Source organism: Rhinolophus sinicus, chromosome 4 (genome assembly GCF_057876585.1).
Source record: "Rhinolophus sinicus isolate RSI-liver-muscle chromosome 4, RSI-T2T, whole genome shotgun sequence".
NCBI lineage: Eukaryota > Metazoa > Chordata > Mammalia > Chiroptera > Rhinolophidae > Rhinolophus > Rhinolophus sinicus.
In genome coordinates this window covers 18,105,053-18,128,399 of record NC_142504.1, presented here as the reverse complement: position 1 = coordinate 18,128,399, position 23,347 = coordinate 18,105,053, and the positions used below count along the sequence as shown (strand labels likewise).

General features: G+C 39.2%; 1 protein-coding gene across 5 annotated transcripts in view; it reads right to left on the bottom strand.

The window, feature by feature from the left end:
- RAPGEF5 (Rap guanine nucleotide exchange factor 5) overlaps positions 1-23,347 on the bottom strand; it is a 418,760-nt gene that overhangs the window by 90,371 nt on the left and 305,042 nt on the right. For all 5 annotated transcript variants that reach the window (XM_074340846.2, XM_074340847.2, XM_074340845.2 and 2 more), the window contains 2 exons: positions 15,467-15,540; positions 5,974-6,099 (listed from right to left, as the gene is read on the bottom strand). In XM_074340846.2, coding sequence (XP_074196947.2) covers positions 5,974-6,099; positions 15,467-15,540 — 200 coding nt within the window. The remainder of the gene's footprint in view (positions 1-5,973; positions 6,100-15,466; positions 15,541-23,347) is intronic.

Genomic DNA, 23,347 nt, shown 5'->3' with positions numbered 1-23,347 from the left:
AATTATGCAAGCACCTTATCATTCCTCTTTCTTGTATGTTTCCCACACCTACCATGATCATTTCAATAAGTGATTGTTCTGTCTCTTTCCTGCAGAGCAGTTCTCCTAGTTGGCCCTCTTTCTCAGGACTAGCGTGATTCTTAGCATCTTGGCTTCTTATCCTCCTCTTGGTCCTCCCTCCCACGATTGCTGAGAAAAGCTGTACTCCAGAGGCCATCAGACTTGAGTTCAGTCTTAGCCCAGCTCTGTTTAATCATTCCGCAGCCTCAGCTTTCTAATCTGTCAAACTGAAATATCATTTACCTCACAGAAGCACTCCCACACCAATCCTCCTTTTTATGAAAACGAATAAAACTAGTCAATGGCTCCTTGTTATTTCTAGAATGAAGTGAAATTCCTTAGCCCTGAAAATCCTCCACAGTCTGGTCCCAATCTCATTTCTCACTAAGTTTCTTCCTTCTCCTGCCTTTTCGTCACCATCTCCTCCCTCACCCCCAACCCTTGGTACTCTGGTGACATAGAATGGTGTGGGATTTCCAAAAAATATCTTATATTTTGACATTTCTGTGCATTTCCTGATGCTATTCTTCCCACTGGGAATTGATTTTCTTTTATTTGAATTATTTCAATCCAATCTAAAACCTACTTCAAGGTCCACATCAAATTCTACCTCTGCCGTAAGAGAGAATCCTATTTCTCCAGGTGTAAATTCTTCTTCTAACTCCTCTGTCTCTCCCTTGAAACTATCATCACTGCTTCCTTATAGCTGTTATTTGTGTCAATGTCTTTTCTACACAAATTGACTGTAGTCCTTCAGGGTTGGAGCCTATCTATGCTACTTCAAGGTTGAAGCCACCACAGTTACTCGGGATACTCTGCAATATCAGCTTTAATAGAGGTGTATTGAATGAATAAGTGACCAAGAGTATTCTAGAATAACAGTTTTGCAATACCAACTCAGACTCTATGGGTGAGGAGAGTATCCCTAAAATCATAGTTCATTCTGAAGAAGACATATGCATCATTGCAGCAAATGCCAAAGCTTTGGCCAAACAATCCAGTTTATCCTGGGCCTACCCGAGATTCTCTCTGCTTAAAGTATTGTCAAAGGGTCTGGTCTAAGAAGACTTATGTAGTCCCCATACTGTGAGCCAGAACCCCCATCTAACAATTTGTTTTTGAGATAAACACTATGTGCCCTAGCATAGATCTCAGTCATACTGCAGGAAACAAACTGCAGGAAAACAAAACAAGGTAAATATCTTATGCATCTTTTTGGCAAAGGTGACCAACCATTCTAGTAATAAACAGAACATTCTGACGTCTACCACTACACCAAAGAAACCTTAACAAAAATTCAAAAATTGCTTAATATAAAAGAGCACACACATCCTCCCATTACTAGTCATCAAATGCTGTCAATTTTACCATCTAAGTGACTCTCAACATTGACGACCTTCTGATTTCTCATAGTTACCATCCTGGTTCTGGCTTATAGCTTTCACCTGACTCCCTACAACAGCTTTCTAAGGCTTCCCTCCACGCTTCCTCTTCCCCACTCAATTTTTCCTCAAAAGCAATGCCAGGAGATCTCATGAAGATCACATCTGATTACGCCACTTCCCATCTTCGATGGCTTTTTTTTTTTTTACCAGAAAAGCAGGTCTAAATTCCTTAGGGTGGCTTACCAAATCTTTCAACTGAATTCTAGACTTCCCATAGCCCACCGGCTTCACTCCCCATGAATCATCCAGTGCTCAAGTCATGCATCTTCCTGCTGGTCCCTCTGCCTTAAATGCTCTTCTCCAACCTGCCCTTCCTCGACCATCAATTATCCTTCAAAGTCAAGCTCAAAAGTTCCCACTTAGTAACACATGCCCCCCCATCACTCCTCATGCCATTGATATAATCATAGAATTAAAACTAGGAAATAGGATGCCTATAGAAGAGGTTAATTTCTTTAAAGAATTAATGACCAAATGTTAATCTCACTATCATAACAATGAGAAGAAATAGCCAATTTCTGTCCTCTTCTTTAAGTTCTCACATAATAATTTTCAACACTTAGGAATGAGTGCTGGCTAATTTTGTCTACAGCTAGTTCACAGAAAATAGGAAAACCAAGTGCTTCCTGAGAAACTTGTGATCATTATACATTTAACTTTTTAAATTTCAGAAACACCTTGGCAAAAGCAAAGAATGAAGTGTTTCTCTAATTGTATGCATTTATAATTATGGCATTTACCAGTTTAAGCAAATATTAGAAATGCCTACTCAGAAAACTCTAAATCCCTTCAATTTGTAACAAGACATACCAGCAACAAAAGCTTTATTCTACCAAATTCATGCCTTTCTCCATGCAGTACTACTTCAAAGTAGCTTTCTCATTTTGGTACATATGTATAAAAAGGCATTCTAGAACTGCAGAAACAATGTAGTTTAGTAACAAGAATGACTCACTAGGCAACTTGGATGCTAACTTGAATTCTACCACGGTCTTCTTAGCTAGCTTTGGCCCAGGAATGGTGGATGAGGTAGATGAACCATTTTAAAAACATAAAAAAAAAAGGAAATCTGTATGTCACTCTAGGGTTTGGTCATTATTGTTACTGTTATAACAAGAAAAGGAAACTGCAGATTTAGGTTTACATTAAGTAAACTGTAGTTTCCTCTGTACATGTTGTGTGTTATAACTGAGTTTTCATGAGTAAGAGCAGATGATGGCTATTGAAAAGAAAGCAAAGGCAGGAAACATGAAACTGCCTCGCCCACCTCACCAACACTGTGAACTCAGTGTGCAAGCAAATGTATAGATACAGTGACTGCTTAAGCCGTAAAAGCAATATAATCTATCAGATGGTTTTTTTACTCTTAATAAATTATTGTAAAAAATGTAAGTATCTAGTATCAAGTAATCCATTTAGTAGAGCAGCATATAAATATCAGCCTTAAATATGGAAGCAACCTAAGTGCCCATCAATAAATGACTGGATAAAGAAATTGTGGTACATATATACACTGGAATATTTCTCAGCCATAAAAAAGAATGACATTTTTTCATTTGCAACAACATGGATGGACCTAGAGGGTATTATGCTAAGTGAAATAAGTCAGAGAAAGACAAATACCATATAATTTCACGTATATGGGGAATCTAAAGAACAAAATAAACTAACAAACAAAACAGAAACAGACTCATAGATACAGAGAACAAACTGATGGTTGCCAGATGGGAGGGAAGTTAGGGGGCTGGGTGAAAAGGTAAAGGGACTAAGAAGTACAAATTAGTTGTTACAAAATAGTTATGGGGATGAAAAGTATAGCATAGGGAATATAGTCAAAAATATTGTAATAAATATGTATGGTGTCAGATGATGGGTACTAGGTTTATAAGGGGCGGGGACACTTTGTAAGTTATATAAATGTCTAACCACAATGCTGCACACATGAAACTAATATAAAATGGTACTGAATGCCCACAATAATTGAAAAAATAATTAAATTAAATTTTAAAAAATAAAAAAATAAATATCAGCCTTGAGAGTTGATTAGTTGAACTGGTGTCACCCTGCAGGAGGGAGATCACAGAATAGCTAAGTTTATATTTATCACTAAGGAAGAAAGATCCTTACTATTCATCTTTCCTTACTTTCAGCTTCATTAGGAAAAGTCTGTGTAGAAAGGGCCAGAGTTCCAATGTTTATTTATACAGCCTCTTTCCTCTCAGAAGCACAGACACTTCTGAGTGTTAGTACATCCATGTTATGACAATCAGGCAAGAAGTGAAAAACCTTACTGTTCCATTTACAATCTTAAAATGAAGGTTTGAAGGTAATAGAGTAGATAACCATAAGCAAAGCTGCAAATCTTCTACCACTAAATTTTTTTTCCCCTTCTTCTGCCTCCCCCCCCCCCCCACTCCAGTTCAAGCCGTTGTTTCTCAGTCTAGTTGTGTAGGACACAGCCCCCTGGCCCATGCAGGTATTATGAGCCTTGTGCTCCCCCCCAGCTGATGCAGTTGGTCGCCGGTCGTTGGTCAGCCGCTCACAGCAGCTCTCGCCAGCTGCCAGCCACTCACGATGGTTGCCATCCACTCATGGCAGCACACGGTAGCCCACGGCATCACACAGCGGCCCGCGGCAGCTCATGCCGACCTCCAGCTGTTCATGGCAGCCAGAACCGGCGACCTCAGCATTAGAAGCGCCGTGCTCCAACCCCCTGAGTCACCAGGCTGGCCCCCATTAAATTTCTGTCTTATGTTAAAAGTCTTCACAATTATCAGCACCAAATTCAGATTTCTGTTATTATATATTTGGAGGGTATTATAGTCTCGTTAGCTGTAACAATAGCATTCTGAATTGAACTAAATATAAGGCAAAGGCAACACAGGTACCTTTTTAATAAGCATAACGTTTGTGGCCTAAGGCTGATGGTTTCTAACCTTGGTGAAGTGGTACTCTACTGTTTGTTTGATTTTAAAAGATCTTGCCCTACGCTCAAGTTGTCGCTGGCTCATTGAATCGAATATGCGATACACTGTAAAATATATCATTAATTTTAAGGACCACTAGGAAAGAAAAATGCCTACAACTAAACTATGACATGTTTTCATATCACCCGTTGTTAAGACTCATCCTGATTTCAAAGATACTAAAAGGTGGGGGAAATGTGTGTCTTGAAATCAATAAAATATAGCGTAAGAAAACTGTTGCTCTTCTAATTAAAATGAATTAAAAGGGAATTGTTTTGAGAAAGTTAATATTAATAGGTGCTTGGATATTGAAATATGCAAAGGACACAACAGAGGCTAGAAGTCAGTCTTTGACACAGTCAACTTTCAGGCTGCTTTTAGCAACTAAAACTAAGTCCCTAAACTTTTCAATAGTACCTAGTAAAGTGAAGGCTCCTGAGGCCTCCATTTGTACTTAAAGGCAACAGTCACCCACGAAATAATTCAGTTATGAGGCTTGGAAATTGCCGTATTGTTCTCCCCCCTTGAGACGCCAATTGCTATGGGTTGATGTTGCCCTGTTAGAGATGCGCGATAGTGTTAAACAGCCTGCCATCCTTGACTATCTCACCTCCTCTCCTGCTCAGTAAAATCCTAGCATTTGTATTTGAGGGCCTTGGAGCAGAAAAAGCATGAAGCAATTTTTCCCCCTTCAAAAGGGTTGAAAATAAAATTCCAAGGAAGAATTAAAGTCAGAGAAAGACATGTTTATAAGCACTGAGGAATTTTCCTTTATGAGCAATCCTGGCTAGTTCAGCACTGAGAGTGAAGTCTTACAAACAACAACAAAAAGTCAACAGACAACAATGTGTAGCCGAAGAAAGTGGTCCCATTGTCTTCCCAGCGTGACGGCAGCTGTCTTGGTTCTAAGGCTCAGTCTGAATAACCGCTTTCAGGAGAACCGAGCAGAGCGTCCCTTTCCTCCAGTTAAACTACATCTAAACAATATAACACTTGTTGGAACACAAACATTCATAAGCTACTGGGAAAACTCCCTTTTGGACTCTCCTGCTTGGTGAGAATATCTATAATCTGTTCTGTTCTTGTCTATTTCTAGTGACTTCAGATATATTTGTTTGGTAACTAGAACTACCCTTGTACTAAACATAAAAGTACATGTTCTTTCAAAATTCATATTCCACAAACTATCTGATGGGTTGAAATTCCCAAGGCCAAATTTGAAAGCCATCAAATTAGGATCATAAATACACATGCATTCATATTTCCTTACATGTATTCTTATTATATTTCTACACGACTTACTTTTGAGAAGAGTTCTCTTATAAATCCAGGGTCATAAACCACTGGCTATGAGCTGTCATTTTTACTGAGGATGCTTTTTGGAGAAAAAAACCCAAACACTAAAGAATTTAAAATGAAATCTTCTTTCCTTCAAACATACAACCAGGCAGAAACCTTTTCCACCCCTTCGAATGTGCATCCCCAAGAAGAAAAGGGCTTACGTGTTCAGACTTCTCCTGTTCCTTTTTGTCTGTCTGCAAAAATTGATAGTTTTCTCTCGCCAACTTCTGGACCAGTTCAATTCGTCCGATGTCATCTCTCTCCTGAAGCTTGCACATCACCCCCGCCTTAAGAGTTGGAGAAAAAGCGAAGATATACTTAAATCCACAGTCCCAGGACATGACACCGCTGCAAAGTTCCCCTTAGAATAAGCTCATCTTCTCTGTTGCCTGGATTAAATCATGGTCTTGATAAATGTTTGGCCTTTCCAAAATGGAAATTGTATTATTTTAAGCTAGGCCGCCACACCGAAAGTCTTAAAGTTGAGCTCATTTATGAGTCTACTTTAACAGAGTGAAGGGCAGAGCGAACTGTATCATTGCTACTAACATGTACTCCTGATATGCCACTATTTGTTCCTGACAGCCTGTTTCCTGTTACATAAGCAAAGCCTAACAAGAGGTTAAAAACTCATGGGAAAGTTAGCCAGGAACCACTCCGGCAAAAAGGGTGAAGTGATACAGAGTACTAAAAATAACAGTACACAACCTCCTAATTCTTTCGCTCCACCAGATCATTCCATGTACAAATACACAGTTAACAAGATGAAGAGATTTCTCCCCCACCCCCACTACTGGAAAGTTACTATGGGGCATTATTAGTAAAATGTCTCCAATGTTACAATGAAATACGGTGGAAAAGTTTATTAAAAATAAGCTGGAAAAAAAGCGTAAAACTTCATCAGGGTTTGGGAATGATCCAAGAAACATATTTTTTTTTATTATGCCAAAGTACCCAAGTCATAATAATATGAAGGAGGAGAATCAAGGACTTTGACTGGAAAAAAAAAAAATATGTTCATTATAACACACAAGTTATGAACTGTTTTTGCTCAAATTCTTTAAAAAATGGTTCATACTGACATACTAGGACATGAGCTAATAAAGAAATCTAAAGTCACTCTTGGCAGGAATAGTCAAAACTACGGAATTTTTTGTTTTAACCAATACAACCTACAGGATTTAAATGTACTTAGCAACATGACCAAATACGGAGAAGGGGCCAGAAGTGATCACAGCTTCATGGTCTTAATGCTTGGTGCTAAAGATACCCATTTTGTTGAGTGGGCATCAGAGAAATGGGACCACAGATGCAAAGCAATGACGAAATCTTTATTCCCAGGAGCAAGGATATCTCTTTATCTAGTAGTTTTTCCAACGAGTAGGAAGGAAACAAAAAAAAATCTGTGAAGTGGCCCAAATCACTGATTTCCAGAAGGCAGCAAGTGGAATTTCTCCACCAAAGTCAGAGATTTATTTTTACATCCCTCATAAGAGGTCTTCCAGTTCATTTCCAAGGTTTCCTTGAACAGGAATCTCAGTTTATCTTAAGATAGCCTGTGTACTGTTGGAAAGCCAGAATTGTTGGAAAGTCCCTTATCACCCTAGACAAAACTCTGAAACCACTGAACTTCAACCCATAAGTATTAGGTTTGCCTTTTAAAGCAACTAAAATTTTGTCTATTTCTTATTCAACATATCTTTCAAATACATATTTAAATACCAATAGTTATGATATCCTCCTTTGATCATTATATATATACAATCCCCATATATATCTCCCTAGTTCTCTATTTTATTTATTCATTTGTTCATTCATTCATGCACTCACTCAACAGATTTTATTTGAACAACAATCATATGCCAAGATCTACTGTAGGTTTTAGGGATACGGTAGTGAACAACAACAAACAAAGTCCCACATATCACTGAGCTTACATTTAATAGGGGATTTGGATTATACAATGTACAGATATGAAATATCAGATGGTAATATATGATAGGAAGGAAAATAAAGCAGGGTAAAGGGGCAGAGAAATGATTGGAGGTGTTATTCAGAAAGGAATGTCAGGGACGGATTCTTTACTAAGATGACATCTGAGTGGAGATCTAAAGGAAGCAGGAAGGGTGCTCCAGGCAGAGGAACAGGAGTGCGTGGTCCCTGAGGCTAGGGCGTGTTTGGCATGCTCAAGGAAGAGCAAAGAGAGCAGCATGACTGGAGCAGAGTAAAGGAGAGGGATTAGTGGGATGGGTCAGAAAGGTGATGCCAGAACCAGATCACGTAGTTTCCGTACAGACCATCTAAGTTGTTCAGATTCTTTTTCTGAAAAGATGGAAAGCCTTTCATGAAGGTGTTGAACATAGGACTGGTGTAATCTGACTTATATTTTAACAGGATCATTCTGTCTTTTGGGTTGAGATAACACTGTTGGGTGGGGAGGAGGAGTTGAAGTTAGAAGCCCAATTAGGAGACTGGTCTTCAGAAGAGAAATGGTTTAGAACCGGTGGTAGTGGTGGAGATGGTGAGACTCAACAGTAGAGAGTAAAAGAGGATCAATGCGATTAAGATACTGCTTTAAACTAAGAAGGCAAGGAAACTATTCAGGGAAAGTTCCACCCAAAAGTCGTTAACATTCTTTAAACCTTCTGACACTTAAAGACATAAGTTTCTGTTATGTAGAAAATTCACTTATGTTGACCATCTGGGATTTCTTCTCTTTCCATCCATGTCATCCTCACCGTGTTTAATATACAGTCCTGCCAGTGAATGACCCTGCGACCTCAGGACCTGCTCCATGGTTGTTTATTCAGTAGTGTGATGGATTAGACCTATCTTTCTGCTCCTCAGTGTGGCACCCCTGCCTACTAGAGGGCACGTGTGGGCCTGGGGCCAGACAGGGTGGTCCACAGGAGGGTGGCACCATGGAACTAACTAATTACGCAGGTAGGAATGAGCCTGTTACCTCTTCCAACCAGCACAGCCTCCAAAGCTAACCTCCTCTAGACACTGATTTAGAGAGTCTTTCCTTCTGTCTGTGGGTCCCACACATGTTTTTTTTAAAAACAACAACCGATAATATCATCAGCAATAAAAGGATAGGACTGAGTAGAGGAAATTAAAGAGACTTTTACTTGTTTCTTTGGTTTCCGTGTAAACATGAGTTTTTAAGGAACTCAAAACATTCTTCATATCATGTGCTTAGGATTCTAAATACAGACTTTTCTTTCTTGAAGAAATACATTTTTATTAGAACCAGATACTTTTGTACACACATTCTGTATTTTAAACACAAAATGCAATTACTTTTAAAAATGGGTTTCAGATTGACTTAATTATTTCATATTTATAATTAAATCAACTTATAATTAAAAAAAGGAATACTACTCTCTTGATTATCTGGTTTCCCCATAATTCCTAGATGCATTTTCACAAGTTAATCAATTCTAAGCAATCCTTAATGATAACTATCAAAAAAAGCTTTCAAGGAAGGTTATGAATGGTTCTTCATTCCCTGGAGAACTTAAGCCCAGAGAGATATCCATACATCCTAGACAGTTATAAGGCACTCCTTCTTGGAAGTACCTCACTAAAACCGATGTTTTCTGGGGGTCCCTTTCAAAGCTCCATAATTCAGTGATTTGATTAAAAAAAACATGGATTTATTTTAGAAGCTTTGTTATGGCAAGAGAAGCAAGATAACTAACAGCTCTCAATCTAGACTTTCACATTCCTGGGCTACTTAATTTACTGATGTGAAATTAATTATAAACAGTTTACCTTGCTATGCCAGAAAGAAAAAAAGTGTAATGTGTAAGAATCAGACGTTATTTGAGAGCCTTATTTCAAGGTCTACTTTGAAAAAAGAAAATCTCTGTAATGTATAATTAAAGCTATTCATATGATCTTCAGTATTTGAGAAGAGAAATGTTACAACTGTAAATGGAAAAGTCTGTTTCCTTTATATATAAAATGGAGTCATAAAAACGTTGGGTTCATTTATCAGTGGTTAAATGAAACTTGGACAGGATTCCCTTAGGAAACGCTACAAGGATAATAAATGAACAACCTTTATGACAAAAGGTGAAAGAGCACAGTTCTATGAATGAAACATTTTCTGCATTATTGTAACTTTAAAAATCCGTCTTTCTACAACACTTAGAAAAAACACCACACAAAAACCGCTATCAAGGGAAGGAAAACCACGATGAAAGAGTCCACTTGTCATGAAAGCACTTTTGCAATTACAGAACACTATTCAACACAAATTCAGGGTATTCGAATAAATTCTTACTGATTGCTACATAATAGACACATTTCTTTAAAAATTAAATCTTGAATAGAAATTTATGCAATAATTTTTTTTTGGCTACTTTAAACAGGAATTCCAAATAACAGAATAAAACACTGATGGATTGGGATAATAATTATTATCATCATTATTTTAGGGCAGCAAGCATTCATTTTCTCAAATTTCTTCAGAGAAAGGAAGAAAACTAAGAAAAAATCCTTCCTGGTTGGGATAGAAAAATATACTGTTTGCTCGAAAATAAGACTTAGCTGGACCATTAGCTCTAATGTGTCTTTTGGAGCAAAAGTTAATACAAGACCCAGTATTTTATTTTATATTATATTATATTATATTATATTATATTATATTATATTATATTATATTATATTATATTATATTATAATTATGACCTGGTCTTATAGTAAAATAGTAAAATAAGACCGGGTCTTACAGTAAAATAAGACCGAGTCTTACATTAATTTTTGCTCCAAAAGACACATTAGAGCTGATTGTCCAGCTAGGTCTTATTTTTGGGAAAACACATACCCTTTGATACTTGGGGAAGGACCAAGAAGCATTCACAGTAAAATTGCATATGATGGAAAGTGTGATGGTAAATGCAGGTTTCCTAATTAATGGCTAGGGCATTACTAGTACAGACCTCAAAGCAAGCTGGGGCATCATGGAGCCTTACATATCATTCAGTGACTCCTACTCCCTCACTGTGCATGTGAGGTAATGCAAGTTCAGGGAGGTTCATTCCTCTGGGCCTCCTCCTTTGTAGAGTTACTGGTGTTAATATACCATGTTGATCGGATACAGCTGTCCTATACAAACACTGTGTGTGATACTGCACCCTCTTAGAGCATGCTGGGGGCACGGAGGGAGGCAGAAACCATAGTTACATGGACTTTATTACTGTGATTTCCCTCAAATCTTTTTTTAAAAAAATTTTTATTGGGGAACAGTGTGTTCCTCCAGGGCCCATGAGCTCCAAGTCATTGTCCTTCAATCTAGTTGTGGAGGGCGCAGCTCAGCTCCAAGTCCAGTTGCCATTTTCAATTTTCAGTTGCAGGGGGCGCAGCCTACCATCCCATGTGGGAATTGAACCAGCAACCCTGTTGTTGAGAGCTGGTGCTCTAACCAACTGAGCCATCCAGCCTCCCCTGCAGAGCTCAATGGCAGCTTGTTGTCTTCAGTCTAGTTGTGGAGGGCGCAGCTCTCTGGCCCATGTGGGAATCGAACCAGCAACTCTGTTATTCAGAGCTTGCGCTCTAACCAACTGAGCCATCCGGCCGCCCCTCAAATACTTTCTTAATCTACTATACTTACATAATTTTTCTCTTTTGATGAAACTAAATACATTATATATTTACATAATTGACAAAGTAAGGGGTTCATTCATTATACCGTATATTTAATTCCTTGAACTTTCAGACTAAATTAGGGAGGTCACCAATATTTTATCTTGTTTTGACCTGAGAGAAATTACAGCTCAGATCTGTATGTATTATCGACCATACTGCTAAGCAGGGCAGCAAAGTTAACAAATAATAAAGTTTAAAAAAAAAAAGGATAAGAAAATTCTAATACATTCTAATGAAAGATTTAAAAGGATTATGTGTTTTCTACGACAGCTATCACAGGCTTAAATTAGAGCTTTCTTCAGTCTATTACAAAAAAAGTCACACTTTGGCTACTGATAAATTAATCATCAAACATGTGTCAATTAATTTGTATAATTAACAGTATTGTCACTTAATGTTAAAATGATTGATTTCAGTGGGGGATAGGAGACAATGAAAATAATCACTGAATCCAGTGGCCAATGGCCACCTGAATATGAGTGAGAATTTCCAAAGTTCAACACGTTATAAATTACTCATTGAAGATGTCATGGAACCCTTAAACTAGAACCTGGAAAAAGTGTGTATATTTTGATAGAGTCTTTAATCCTTAGTCCTATATAAAGAGTTATAACAAGTGATGGGTAGAGAATGCTGAAGGTATGTGAAGACACCATAATGGTAGACAGAGCACTACCGCGACCCCTGCAATACTCAAGCCAAAAAGCCATGTGATAGATGCTCATAATGATAACTCACAGAGGCTAACGTTTTTTGAGTACCATGTGCCAGGCAGTGATCTAATTGCTTCACATATCCTCATTTAATCTTCACAACAAGCCAGTAATTACTCCCGTTTTATAGAGATTTAGTTAGAAAGGCAGTTTAGCACAGTGGTGAAAAAAGCAAGGATGTTGGAGACAGATTGCATTGGCTTGATTCCTGGCCTCACCACTTACCAGCTCATCTGTAAAGTGGTGGTGATTCTGTTATCTGCCTCATAGGGTTTGTTGTGAGGTTTTAAATATGTTAATAAAATTGAAAAGCTTAGAAGAGTGCCAGGTGCATATGAATAAGTGTTAACTCTCAATACTACCCTGTTTCCCCGAAAATAAGATTAGGTTTTATATTCATTTTTGCTCCAAAAGATGCATTAGGACTTATGTTCAGGGGATGCCATCCTGAAAAGTCATGCCACGGCTTATTCTCCGATTAGGTCTTATTTTCGGGAAAACACGGTATTCCAGCAAAGGAATGTGGGGCACAGGAGAGTAGAGTGTCTTGCCCAAGGTTGCTGTGACAGCCAGGAAGGAACCCAGGCAGTCAGGCCCTGGGGACGGTGCCCTTAAACTTCATGTATGCTGCCTGACATTTATGGAACCTCTTATGTGCCAGGATGGCAGGCATTTTTAATGTTGCTTCATTTCACACTCATGTCAACTTTATAGTATCTCTACTTTGCGGAGAAGAAAATCAAGCATGTTCATCACTGCCTAGCATGGTGGGGATACTTTGGTGACTAACACACAGGTACGACCCGACAGAACTTACAGGTTTAGAGACACTACAGAACTTGCCCCTTCGCCCACAGGCACCAGCTACGAGGAAGAGGGCTGGGATGCAAATCAACTCTACGTGAGCTCTTCACTCTGCCCACACGTCACTGCATTAAAACAGGGAGTTTCATAGGCAGGAAAGAGTTTTTAGTGAGAAAAGGAAGACAGGAACTAATATATCAGGGCAGAACTGGAGTTTTCTGGGAGGTGGGAAACCTGTATACAAGGTCCAGTCTCTCTGGGGTTAGTGACTGTCTTAACCCTCCATAGAGGCAAAGTTTTCAACAGCCTAGGGGCATATTTTTTCCATAGTGACATACAAGTATGTCATCGCTAATGGGGAAGGAATGACAGCCAATTTCCACTTAACTTGTTTAAAACACACTCTGGAGTGAAGATTGCAGTAATGTGAAATACTCGCCATAGCGTTTGGCACAGAGGGGCTCCATCAATTATAGGTATATACCTCAAACATCAAATTAATAAAAGTACATATGTATACACTCGTGAGCACACATATACATCTATCGCTAATTCTGCCTAGATATCTGTTGGTGAAATGCTGAACGTTTTCTTTAAGCTCACCTTACATGACTTGAACTACTGATGATTCTACCCAGAGCTTTTGTATAGACAGACCTGCAGAGTCAAACCAATAAAACGGGCGCTTCTCCTGTGGGGGGCAGATCAAGCTTTCTCAGACACATTAGAGGAGGATACAGCTGCCTTCCTTCCTACGCGGCCTAAGCCAATAACACTCGTAAGTATGCATCCCAGTGAACTCAACTCATGACTTCCAAACCTAAACACAGTCTGTTCCTGATCTAATTATCAATTCACTGCCTTCAACTGGCTTCATGATTTCATTCCTCTGTACATCTTGTGCAATTATGTCACTATTGCTGAAAAAAAAATCAAACTCTCTTGAAGAGCAAGGTCTGGGCATCCTTTTGAGATACACAAAGACATAAAGCATTAAAACAGACTTTTGCCCATAGAATAAATTCAAAACAGATAAAAAATAACAATTTAAATTTAAAAACATCTGTCCCACTTTAATGATTTAAGAAAAATGCCAGACAGGAATCCCTTCCCAGGTTTGCTTGGAAGCCGGAAGTGTAATTTCAGTATGAACTTGTGGATTGCAGCATTTTGAATATTACTATAGCAAGACAATTCCAAACAATTCCTTATATGAACTTAATAAAGCTACAACCAGTGCAATCTTGACTGAAAAGCTAATGGGATTCTTGTGAACAGTTTTAGAATGTTAAAGGTCAAGTGCAATGGGCCAACCAAACTAAGAATCTTCTTTTCAGCTTTATTAAAGTATACTTTCATATACAAAAGACTGCACATATTTCACGTGTACATCTTGATGAGTTTGGACATAGGTGACACCGTGATCCTGTCACCACAATCCTTCAATGCAATTTCCTCTGCAAGGTGTAGTAGAACAGATCAACACTGGGCATGCAATGAGGGCTCACAAAAGGGCTCGTGTGCTTCCAGAGTTTCTGCACCCCTGTCTGCCTCAGGGTAGAGTCTGTCAGATTCTTCTTCTTGGGTAGACCAGCCCATTGCTCTGTGCACACTACAATCAATTTCCAAGGAGTAGACTCACCTGGACCTACTCCTTTCTTGTTGTCAGGCATAATAAAACCCAATGGCTTATTTATTCTACATACTTTTCTTTTTAATCCTCCCAACTGTCCTATCAGGTAGATTTATAGATGAGTAATCTAAAAATCAAAAGGGTTGAGAAATCGGCTTAAGGTAACTCGATAGTTAGCTATATCACTTAATGCTACAGCTGGGTGTCAAGGGGCATGGGATTCTGAGGAGCTGAATTATTGAGGACTTACAAAAGAATTATTGGGGACTTGTAAAAGAACGTCACCCATTCTGCTTCTCTCCCTGCTGTTCCCACTAAGAATCTTGAAATGCTCTGCTTTTACACAAAGTTAACAGTTGCTAGCAGTAGGGTGTCCAAGTTTTTATGCTGCAAAAGTGTTTGGAGGTAAGGTGCTACCAAAATCATATCCATGCCATGAAGTAGATACTGGGGGCTGGCACCTTTGGCAGGTGCAGCATCACGTGACCCTGTCTGGCCAAGCCCCAGCTCTCACGCTGTCAGCTAGCTGAGTCTCCTCTGCCGTCTCCAGGGGATGGTCTGCCCTAAGGGTGGTCTCTCCTGGTTCTTCACTTACTTTCCTTGCTTTTTTCTGAGAAGTGGAGTATGTCTCCCTATGTGTTTCTCCTGCATGAATCAAATTATGAATGCGATTATCAATTTATAACCTTTCTTGTGAAAGTTCTCTTTATCAAAAACAAGTATTTTATTCCCATACTATGACTATTTTACAGAACGTAAAAGGTAAAACCTATATCACACCTGCACTATGTCACCTTTCTCAACAGAAAAGAAGGGTCCCCTCCGGGACTGTCATAGAACTTATCATACCTGAGAATCTGGAACCCCTTCAGTGTCTGTCACAGTTACGTGTTTGTCACTGTTTTCTTCATCTTGTTCAATTGCTTAAAATTAAAAAAAAAAGCAAATTAATTAATCAAACAAATGTAGCATCATAATAAAACTGTTTCAGATCATTTTCTTTCAGATGGCAATTTGACAGGAAAAAATAATATTATGCAGATTCACAAAATGTAAATATTGGTACTATCTTTTTATTACTAGGATGAAAAAATTAACTAATAACATTGGGCACTTTCATGTACATTATCTCATTTATTAAAATCAATGGCAATGGAAAGCTGACATCACTCTCCTTTTCACCAAAACCTATCAAGACATCATGTCTGTTTTGTGCTTTACCCAAAGGGGAGTTGGGGTATAGATGAAGGCTTCTATCAAGTTCATGCGGGAATGTCATTTTTTTTAATGTGATTTTTTTTGGGGGTGCTAATAGTTTAGTGTTATATAAGAAGCATATTTTATATGTGGATTGCTCAGTGCATTGTTACCACAAAATTCTGAGCTGTGGGGTCTTGAATCCACCTCTTCTCCCATATTCCCTCAGCCTCTCCCTTTCCAAGTTCTTCTCTCCCTTTCTAAGCTGGTGCCACAACCTCGTGACAGAAAGCCCCTGGTTCCAGCCTCTCCCTAATACAATGCAGCTTGGGCACAACTGTGGAACTAATCGATCTCCAAAAAGATAACAACAACAAGTGCCATGCGTTGGCCTACCTATTGCTTATCTTATCAAGTTCAAACTCTCCGTTCATCCATGAAGGTTTACCTTGAACTCTCTAGCTTCCTCCTAATCTGCAACTTCACGCTGAGATTCACCACCACGACACAGTGCACCCAAGTCTGACCCAGGCACAGTGACTTCCTTATTTTTCTCTTTATATAGCTGGCTCTTTCATCTTAATAAATATTTAGTGAGGATCGACCATGTGCCTGGCACTGGAGTTATTCTTGTGAACAAGACCGATAAACCCCTGACCTCATGAACTCTACATCCTACCGAGTTTCCCCGAAAATCAGACCTAGCCGGACCATCAGCTCTAATGCGTCTTTTGGAGCAAAAATTAATAGAAGACCCGGTCTTATATTACGTTAGATAAGACCGGGTCTTCTTTTACTATAAGAAATAAGTAAAATAAGACCAGGTCTTCTATTAACTTTTGCTCCAAAAGACGCATTAGAGCTGATGGTCCGGCTAGGTCTTATTTTCGGGGAAACACAGTAGCTGGGGAGTTAACCAATGAACAATAACCACTACTACTACAATTAATAACAACAACAACAAAAATAATTTAAAAAATAAAATGGAATTAAAGATCATGATAAATGGGGAAATGACAGAAAACCAAGTGGGGGGGGCATTTTGGAGAGGAGGCCCAGGGAGGGTGCTTCTCTGAAGAAGTGGTATTTGGGCTGCGTTCTGTAGGTTGAGATGGAGCCACCCATGGCAGGTGAGAGTGATATGAAACAGGCCCGGAGAGTATGGACCATGGTAAATTCCGATTTTGGCCTAAGAACATAGGGAAGCACTAAGGAATTTAAAATCGGAAATTGCATGATTTGATGTATATTTTCAAAAGTTCTTTTGCCTTTTTTGTGGAGAACAGACTTAAGAGACTCAAAAGAGGGATCAGGGAGACCCGGTGACTGTTGCTCTCGTCTTGCCTAGAGATGACATTGGCTCAGACCAGGGAAGTGGCAATGAGCTGACGAAACATGGAGGATTTGAGCTGTGTTTTTAGACAAAATGGACACAATGTGCCAGTGAATTGAATACAGGGCTGGGGGTGGGAGAAGAAGCACTCAAGGATGACCTCTAAGTAGAATGAGTGAATGCTCGTCCTCATATCATTTATTCTTTTTACCATCTCCATAAAAAAGCATACCAACCTCGCTAACAGTGAGGTCACCCACTGTACTTTTGGATGCAGTTTGCATTTTATGTACTTTTAAATACTATGCTTTCTGCTCTGTATTTTTAAAAATATCATTCCATGTACCTTTTGCTTTTGTATGCCTTTTATGCCTGCTGTGTGGTGCTAATTGTGGAGCCCACCTAAAGGCCTTGCATATAATATGAGCTCAGTAACAACTAACGGGATAACAATTCCTCCCCAAGTGACCCAAATGGCACAACTTGACGACACCTACTCATATAGCTATGCCTTTCATAATTATTTGTAAAAAGAAAAAAAAAAAAAAAGAGGGGCGGGAAATTCTATTAAACTCCAGGGGTAACTAGGATAACTCCTACCAGCTGAGCATCTAAAGGCAAGGCAGGAACAGCGGAAGTGGGCAGAAGCTTTTCTTCTATTTTCAGCAAAAAGTTCCATTCAGTGCTATTCAAAGGGGATCCCCTGTTGCTACTGTTAGAAGGAAACTTAAGAATAAAGAAAAACACTAGTGTTGTCTCTAAAAAACTAGAGGCGAATGCAAAGGAAAAAATAAAATACAGAATAACATCCTAAATTGCACTTAAACATGCAATGGGCTAGCGAAGGAACTCCACTTAACTAATTATAATAATACAAGAAGTCTTACCTCATCCTGTATTGGGGAGTAATTTTTTTTTGGGGGGGAGCAATTTGATACTATACCAATGTGAGACAACAACTGCGTTTCCCCGAAAATACGACCTAGCCGGACCATCAGCTCCAATGTGTCTTTTGGAGCAAAAATTAATATAAAACCTGGCATGTTATGTTATGTTATGTTATGTTATGTTATGTTATGTTATGTTATGTTATGTTATGTTATGTTATGTTATGTTATGTTATGTTATGTTATGTTATGTTATGTTATGTTATGTTATGTTATGTTATGTTATGTTATGTTATGTTATGTTATGTTATGTTATGTTATGTTATGTTATATTATGACACGCTCTTATATTACATTAAAATAAGACCGGGTCTTATATTAATTTTTGCTCCAAAAGACGCATTAGAGCTGATGGTCTGGCTAGGTCTTATTTTCGGGGAAACACGGTACACCCACATGAAGTACCAACAATACCTTGGCACCTAATTTATGCTTTATTTGAATGTTTGCTCTTCAAATGTTTAGTTTTGATGAAATTGAAAAAAATTAAATTTTGGAATATTTTTGCCTACTAAATTCATGCGTTTGTTTCTAAAACAACAATGTTCTGGGAATAGAGGTATTTCCTTTTCTTATCTTATGATACTATGATAGGACATGCAAGATAATGAATAACAATTTCAGGATTGAGAATTAGCACTATGTTTTTGAGATTTAGGCAAAATTCTTAAGACATCTAAACAGAATCAAAGGAGGAAGAGATTAGCACAAAAGCATACTTAGGATAAAAATTCAGTCCTGTATTTCTAGCTTCTCCCCAACAACAGTGTTACATTTTTTGCCACATCTTTGAAGACCCCAATATTTGTTGCCCTATGTTACATTTTGGTTAACATAGCAAAAGATTAGAAACACAAGGAAATTAAGGGAAGTGGCAAGGGAACTCCGCAATCCATCTCAACCAGGATAATAGTGACTCTTAACCTCAGGCCCCTGATGATGAAGAAAAGAGCATGGCCTCTTCCAAAGCATAGATAACGTGATTTTCTTGGAAATTCTGAAAAACCATGATTCCAGAAGTGCAGTTTAGCCAGCGGTTCATATATACCAGTTGGTTACAAAAACTTATACTGGACTTTCAAGGATTTACGATCACCCCCAAGAAATCTCATGTAAATAAATAGTCACCTAAAAGGGAATACTCTATGATGCTTTAATACAAAGATTGATGTCAAGGGACAAATAGGGAGGCAATTTCTCTCTTCATGCCTCCTAGAGGTGGGGCTCATCTGGCGAAAGGAGGAGGAAGCAGTTATTTAGATTTCTGAGCTTAGCTTTTCTTTTATCTGATCAGAATAAGAGTAGGTTCGGGGAAATTTCCTACGCAAATATTGATTCTGGGACAGTTCCCTCCAGCGCAACACGCAACACGTACACAGGAATGACAGCTCCTGGGACCAGGGAGGCATGGAGCCTCACTCACTGCCAACACAAACCATCCCCTTATCTCTCAACACACAGAGTCTAAAAGCAAGAAAAGGCCTTTGAAAATAACTTACCACAACAAAAGTCACAAGCACAAGATCAAAAGCATGTATTCTAAATAGTGAACACGACAGCCCACATGAGAACTAAGAATACACATGGATTAATTAGCACTAACTCACAAACGAGCACTTCGTTTAAAATGTCTCTATTTGTAAGTTAGCCATGAGCAATTCCAGAGGAGCTCCTGCTGACAGCGTCCAAGGGTTGTAGGGCTTGCCTGATATCACCTTCTTTCTGCCTTGGAGACCACAGGTATTCTCTCCCCTCACCCCACTTACTAGGATGGTGGCTAAGAAAATTCTCCTAATAACTTTACTAATACTATTGTTAAAACACAAAGGGGATTGATGTCCTTTCAAAATGATGCTCATTTAATTTTTGCTAATCAATATTGTAAAGGTAAGAGCCACGCTAACACAATATTAAACACACAATGATCACAAGGCATTAGGTAACTATAGTTGACAGTGTTCTTTAAAAAACAACAGAAATATATGTATTTTTTAAATTTACAAACCAATGAAAAATTTACAGACAGAAAGTTAGCACTTTGAGTCTCAATGTCGGCAAGTATCGGCCGTTATAGTTAAGGAAAAGAATTTGTTCGGTACTTTGCCAAGAATTAAAGTTTTGGCAACAATATACTTTTTCACCTGTGAGGCATTTTACAGAGAGAAAGCTCTTTCATAAAGGGTCCCATCTGACGTTCATACACCCTGAAGAGCTGGGCAGGTAAAACCAGCCCTCTTTTATAGAAGAGATTAAGTAACGTGTCCCTGTCCCCATATAAAAATCTATGTGTCTGTGGCATCTCAAGTCTGCCTTGGTCAAGAATGGAGCACACAGAGTGCGTGAACAGCATGGTGTAAATCCCTTCATGTGGACCAGTGCTTCTTTTCATTTCTTTTCTTTAATGAAATAGAACAGACTAGAATACAAAGAATGGGAAAGAAATATAAAGATCAAAATGCATCCCAACTAGTAAAGGTAAGTATTTTTCACAAATGTGGATGAGCTGTGTACTAGGTCAGGCTCTTCTGTGTGTTCTGTGGGTTGTGGACATAAAAATGTTAGGAAAACATTTCCAGGCCCCACAGGAGGCAGAACCCAGTTCCTCATTATCTAAATAACCAGCTGTTTTTTTGTACCATCCCTGGAGATGGGCCATAATATTTATTTTAGGAGGCCCCTCAGTGATACTCCATCCATATCCAGCAAGCAGTACCTTCCCTGGGGGGTGGCATGGAAACATGCTTGTGGCAAGAAATGCTGGTAGAGTCTATTTAATTTTGTTTACCAGTAATATAATCACAAATGCTTCAAAATGCTTAAATCTTTTCTATTCTTTTAAAAAAAAAAAAAAGGAAAACAATCAGTTGTAACTTCTATTGCATCCCTGCATTTTTCTTTAATGTTAAAATTTGAAAAATAGTGGTCAGTATTCACCCGTAAGACGTGTCATGAAGTAGTATAATCAGGCCCATCCAGTGCCATTCGAACTTCTCTTTGAAAGCTGACCAACGACCACTTTATCTCTGTCCCAACAATCTTTTCTCAGCCCCAATCTGTTCAGCTTGTCAGCTGAACTTGAGACTGTTGTTTTAAAACTCTTTTCTTGGTCCTTATCATCCTTTGAACCCTCTAAAAATGCGAGTTTCCCGCAGGCTCTCTTTTCTCTTTGCCTCTTTTCTGGGTGATCTTATCTGTTCCTATGGTTTCGACTTTCACCATTATGCAGGTTATTCCCAAATCGGTGTCTCCATCTCTTCCCTCTTCCCTGAGTTCTAGGACCACATCTCCAGTTACGTACTGAATATTTTCATTTTGCAGACCATCACATATCTTCTGTGTACGAGGTGCTATGATAAGTGCAGTGGCACAACCTCTGGGCTCAAGAAAGAGTCGCCTATTGAATAGGGTGTGAGAACACGAAGGTCTGAAAGAGCACCTTTCACCTTCACTACACTCCATAAGCCGCTTCCTCCTCTTGGGGTCTGTGTTTTAGTTTCGATCACCACGTTCTTTTTCCTTAGTCCTCACATCAGCCTTTCACTAAATCCTGTCACTTCTACCTCTGAAATGTTTCCATCCTTCTTCCTCCCTGCCACTGTCATAGCTCAGGACCTCACCACCTCTCACCTGGGCCACGGCCACAGCCTCCAAGCCAGCCTCTCCCTCAATCCATTTTCCACACAGCTGCCCGAGTTCCCCTTCCAAAGGCAAGTCTGATCATGCCATCCCTCCATTCCTCTAGAATCCTGCCTCTCCCCACGTACAGAATGTGAGAAGTACACAGGAAGTTCAATACCAAGTCAGGCCCCAGGCCCCACCCCCAGCGATCCTGGTACAGTAGGGCTTAGCCCAGGGACGTGCAAGTTGAGCACCTTCACACCTGTGATCCCAACTTTATTAATCAACACTAGCCACCATCCAGGCTGAAGCCTCCACCTGGCCTGGGCCATGGGGTCTCAGATCCTATCGCCAGGTATACCTTCCTTGATTCACTTCACAGGGAAATCTGAGTTAGTTCAATGAGATCATGTATCTGTTACCCCACAATGGCTGTTTAATCCCAAGTAATGTTTTAGGACAGGTGTCTGGTTGGCCTTCTCCTTAATCAGATTCCTAGTGCTGTGATGATTGTCTTCATTTTACAGATGAGAAAACTGAGGCCAAGAGATGCTAAATAGCTTACGCAGAATTGCACAGGAAATTGTGGAGGAGATAGTAAGTACCCAGGTCTGAGTCTTTATCTGCTCCAGCATGGTATGAAAATTGAAATTGTCTAAAATGAATTGAACAGGAGTGAGACTGAAAACACAGAAAACAGGAGGTTTATTGCAAACCGTCTAAGTAAGAACTGACTTGAATTTCCTACTAGGAATTCAGAGTCTTTGAAAATTAGGGCCTTAATGACTTACTCATTTTTAAGTGCTCCTACACACTCCTTTCCCCTCTCTCGCCATGTCTCACGACCCATGGGTTTATATAGAGCAAATAATAAATGTTTGCGGCACAAAAGAAATGTACTACGTTTATTAACATTCGATTATAGGTGGCCTGATGGTCTGAAATTTCACAGCACACGGACAACATAAAAAAAATCTACAGTGAGGAGGCTAAAATCAGAAGTAGTTGGAAAACTGCCATCTCCCCCATCAGATACTCAGACACTTGGCTGGAAGCAGCTCAAGCCACTGAGCGAGGGCTCTGGCCTGCTTCTCTGCCTCCTGGCTGGCTGCCTGACATACCCCAGCCCTAAGGCACAAAGGATCCCGTTTCAGCCCCCCGTCTTTGTCTTATAGCAGAGACCCTCCAAACTTCCTTTCCTCCCACTTCTTGATAGGTTTTTGCCGTGTTTTCTTTTGTGTAACACTTAATACATGTCCAGTCAGTGGAAAAGTTATTCAACAGAGAAAAATGATAATGTCACCAGCGCGAACTATATCCTGTATCAGTTCCTTTCATTAGGCCATAAATATTTGCTCTGTAGGCCAGACTTATAAAGAGCGAATCAGTATTTGATCCCAGGAGCCCATTCAGTGGCCCTTCTTATGAGGAAACGTAGCAGAAAAACAAAAACAAAAAGCAAGACATGTTTCCTTTTAATGCAAAGATGGCTTGTATATGATGTACCTAAAATAAAACTTCAATTAAATAAATCAAGTTAACCTTAGGCATAATTTCTCTTCAACATTTTAAATGAGAAATAGAAAAACTTCAGTTTTTTTAAGTGCATTTTTAGGATGTGTTCTAGTGCCAAGA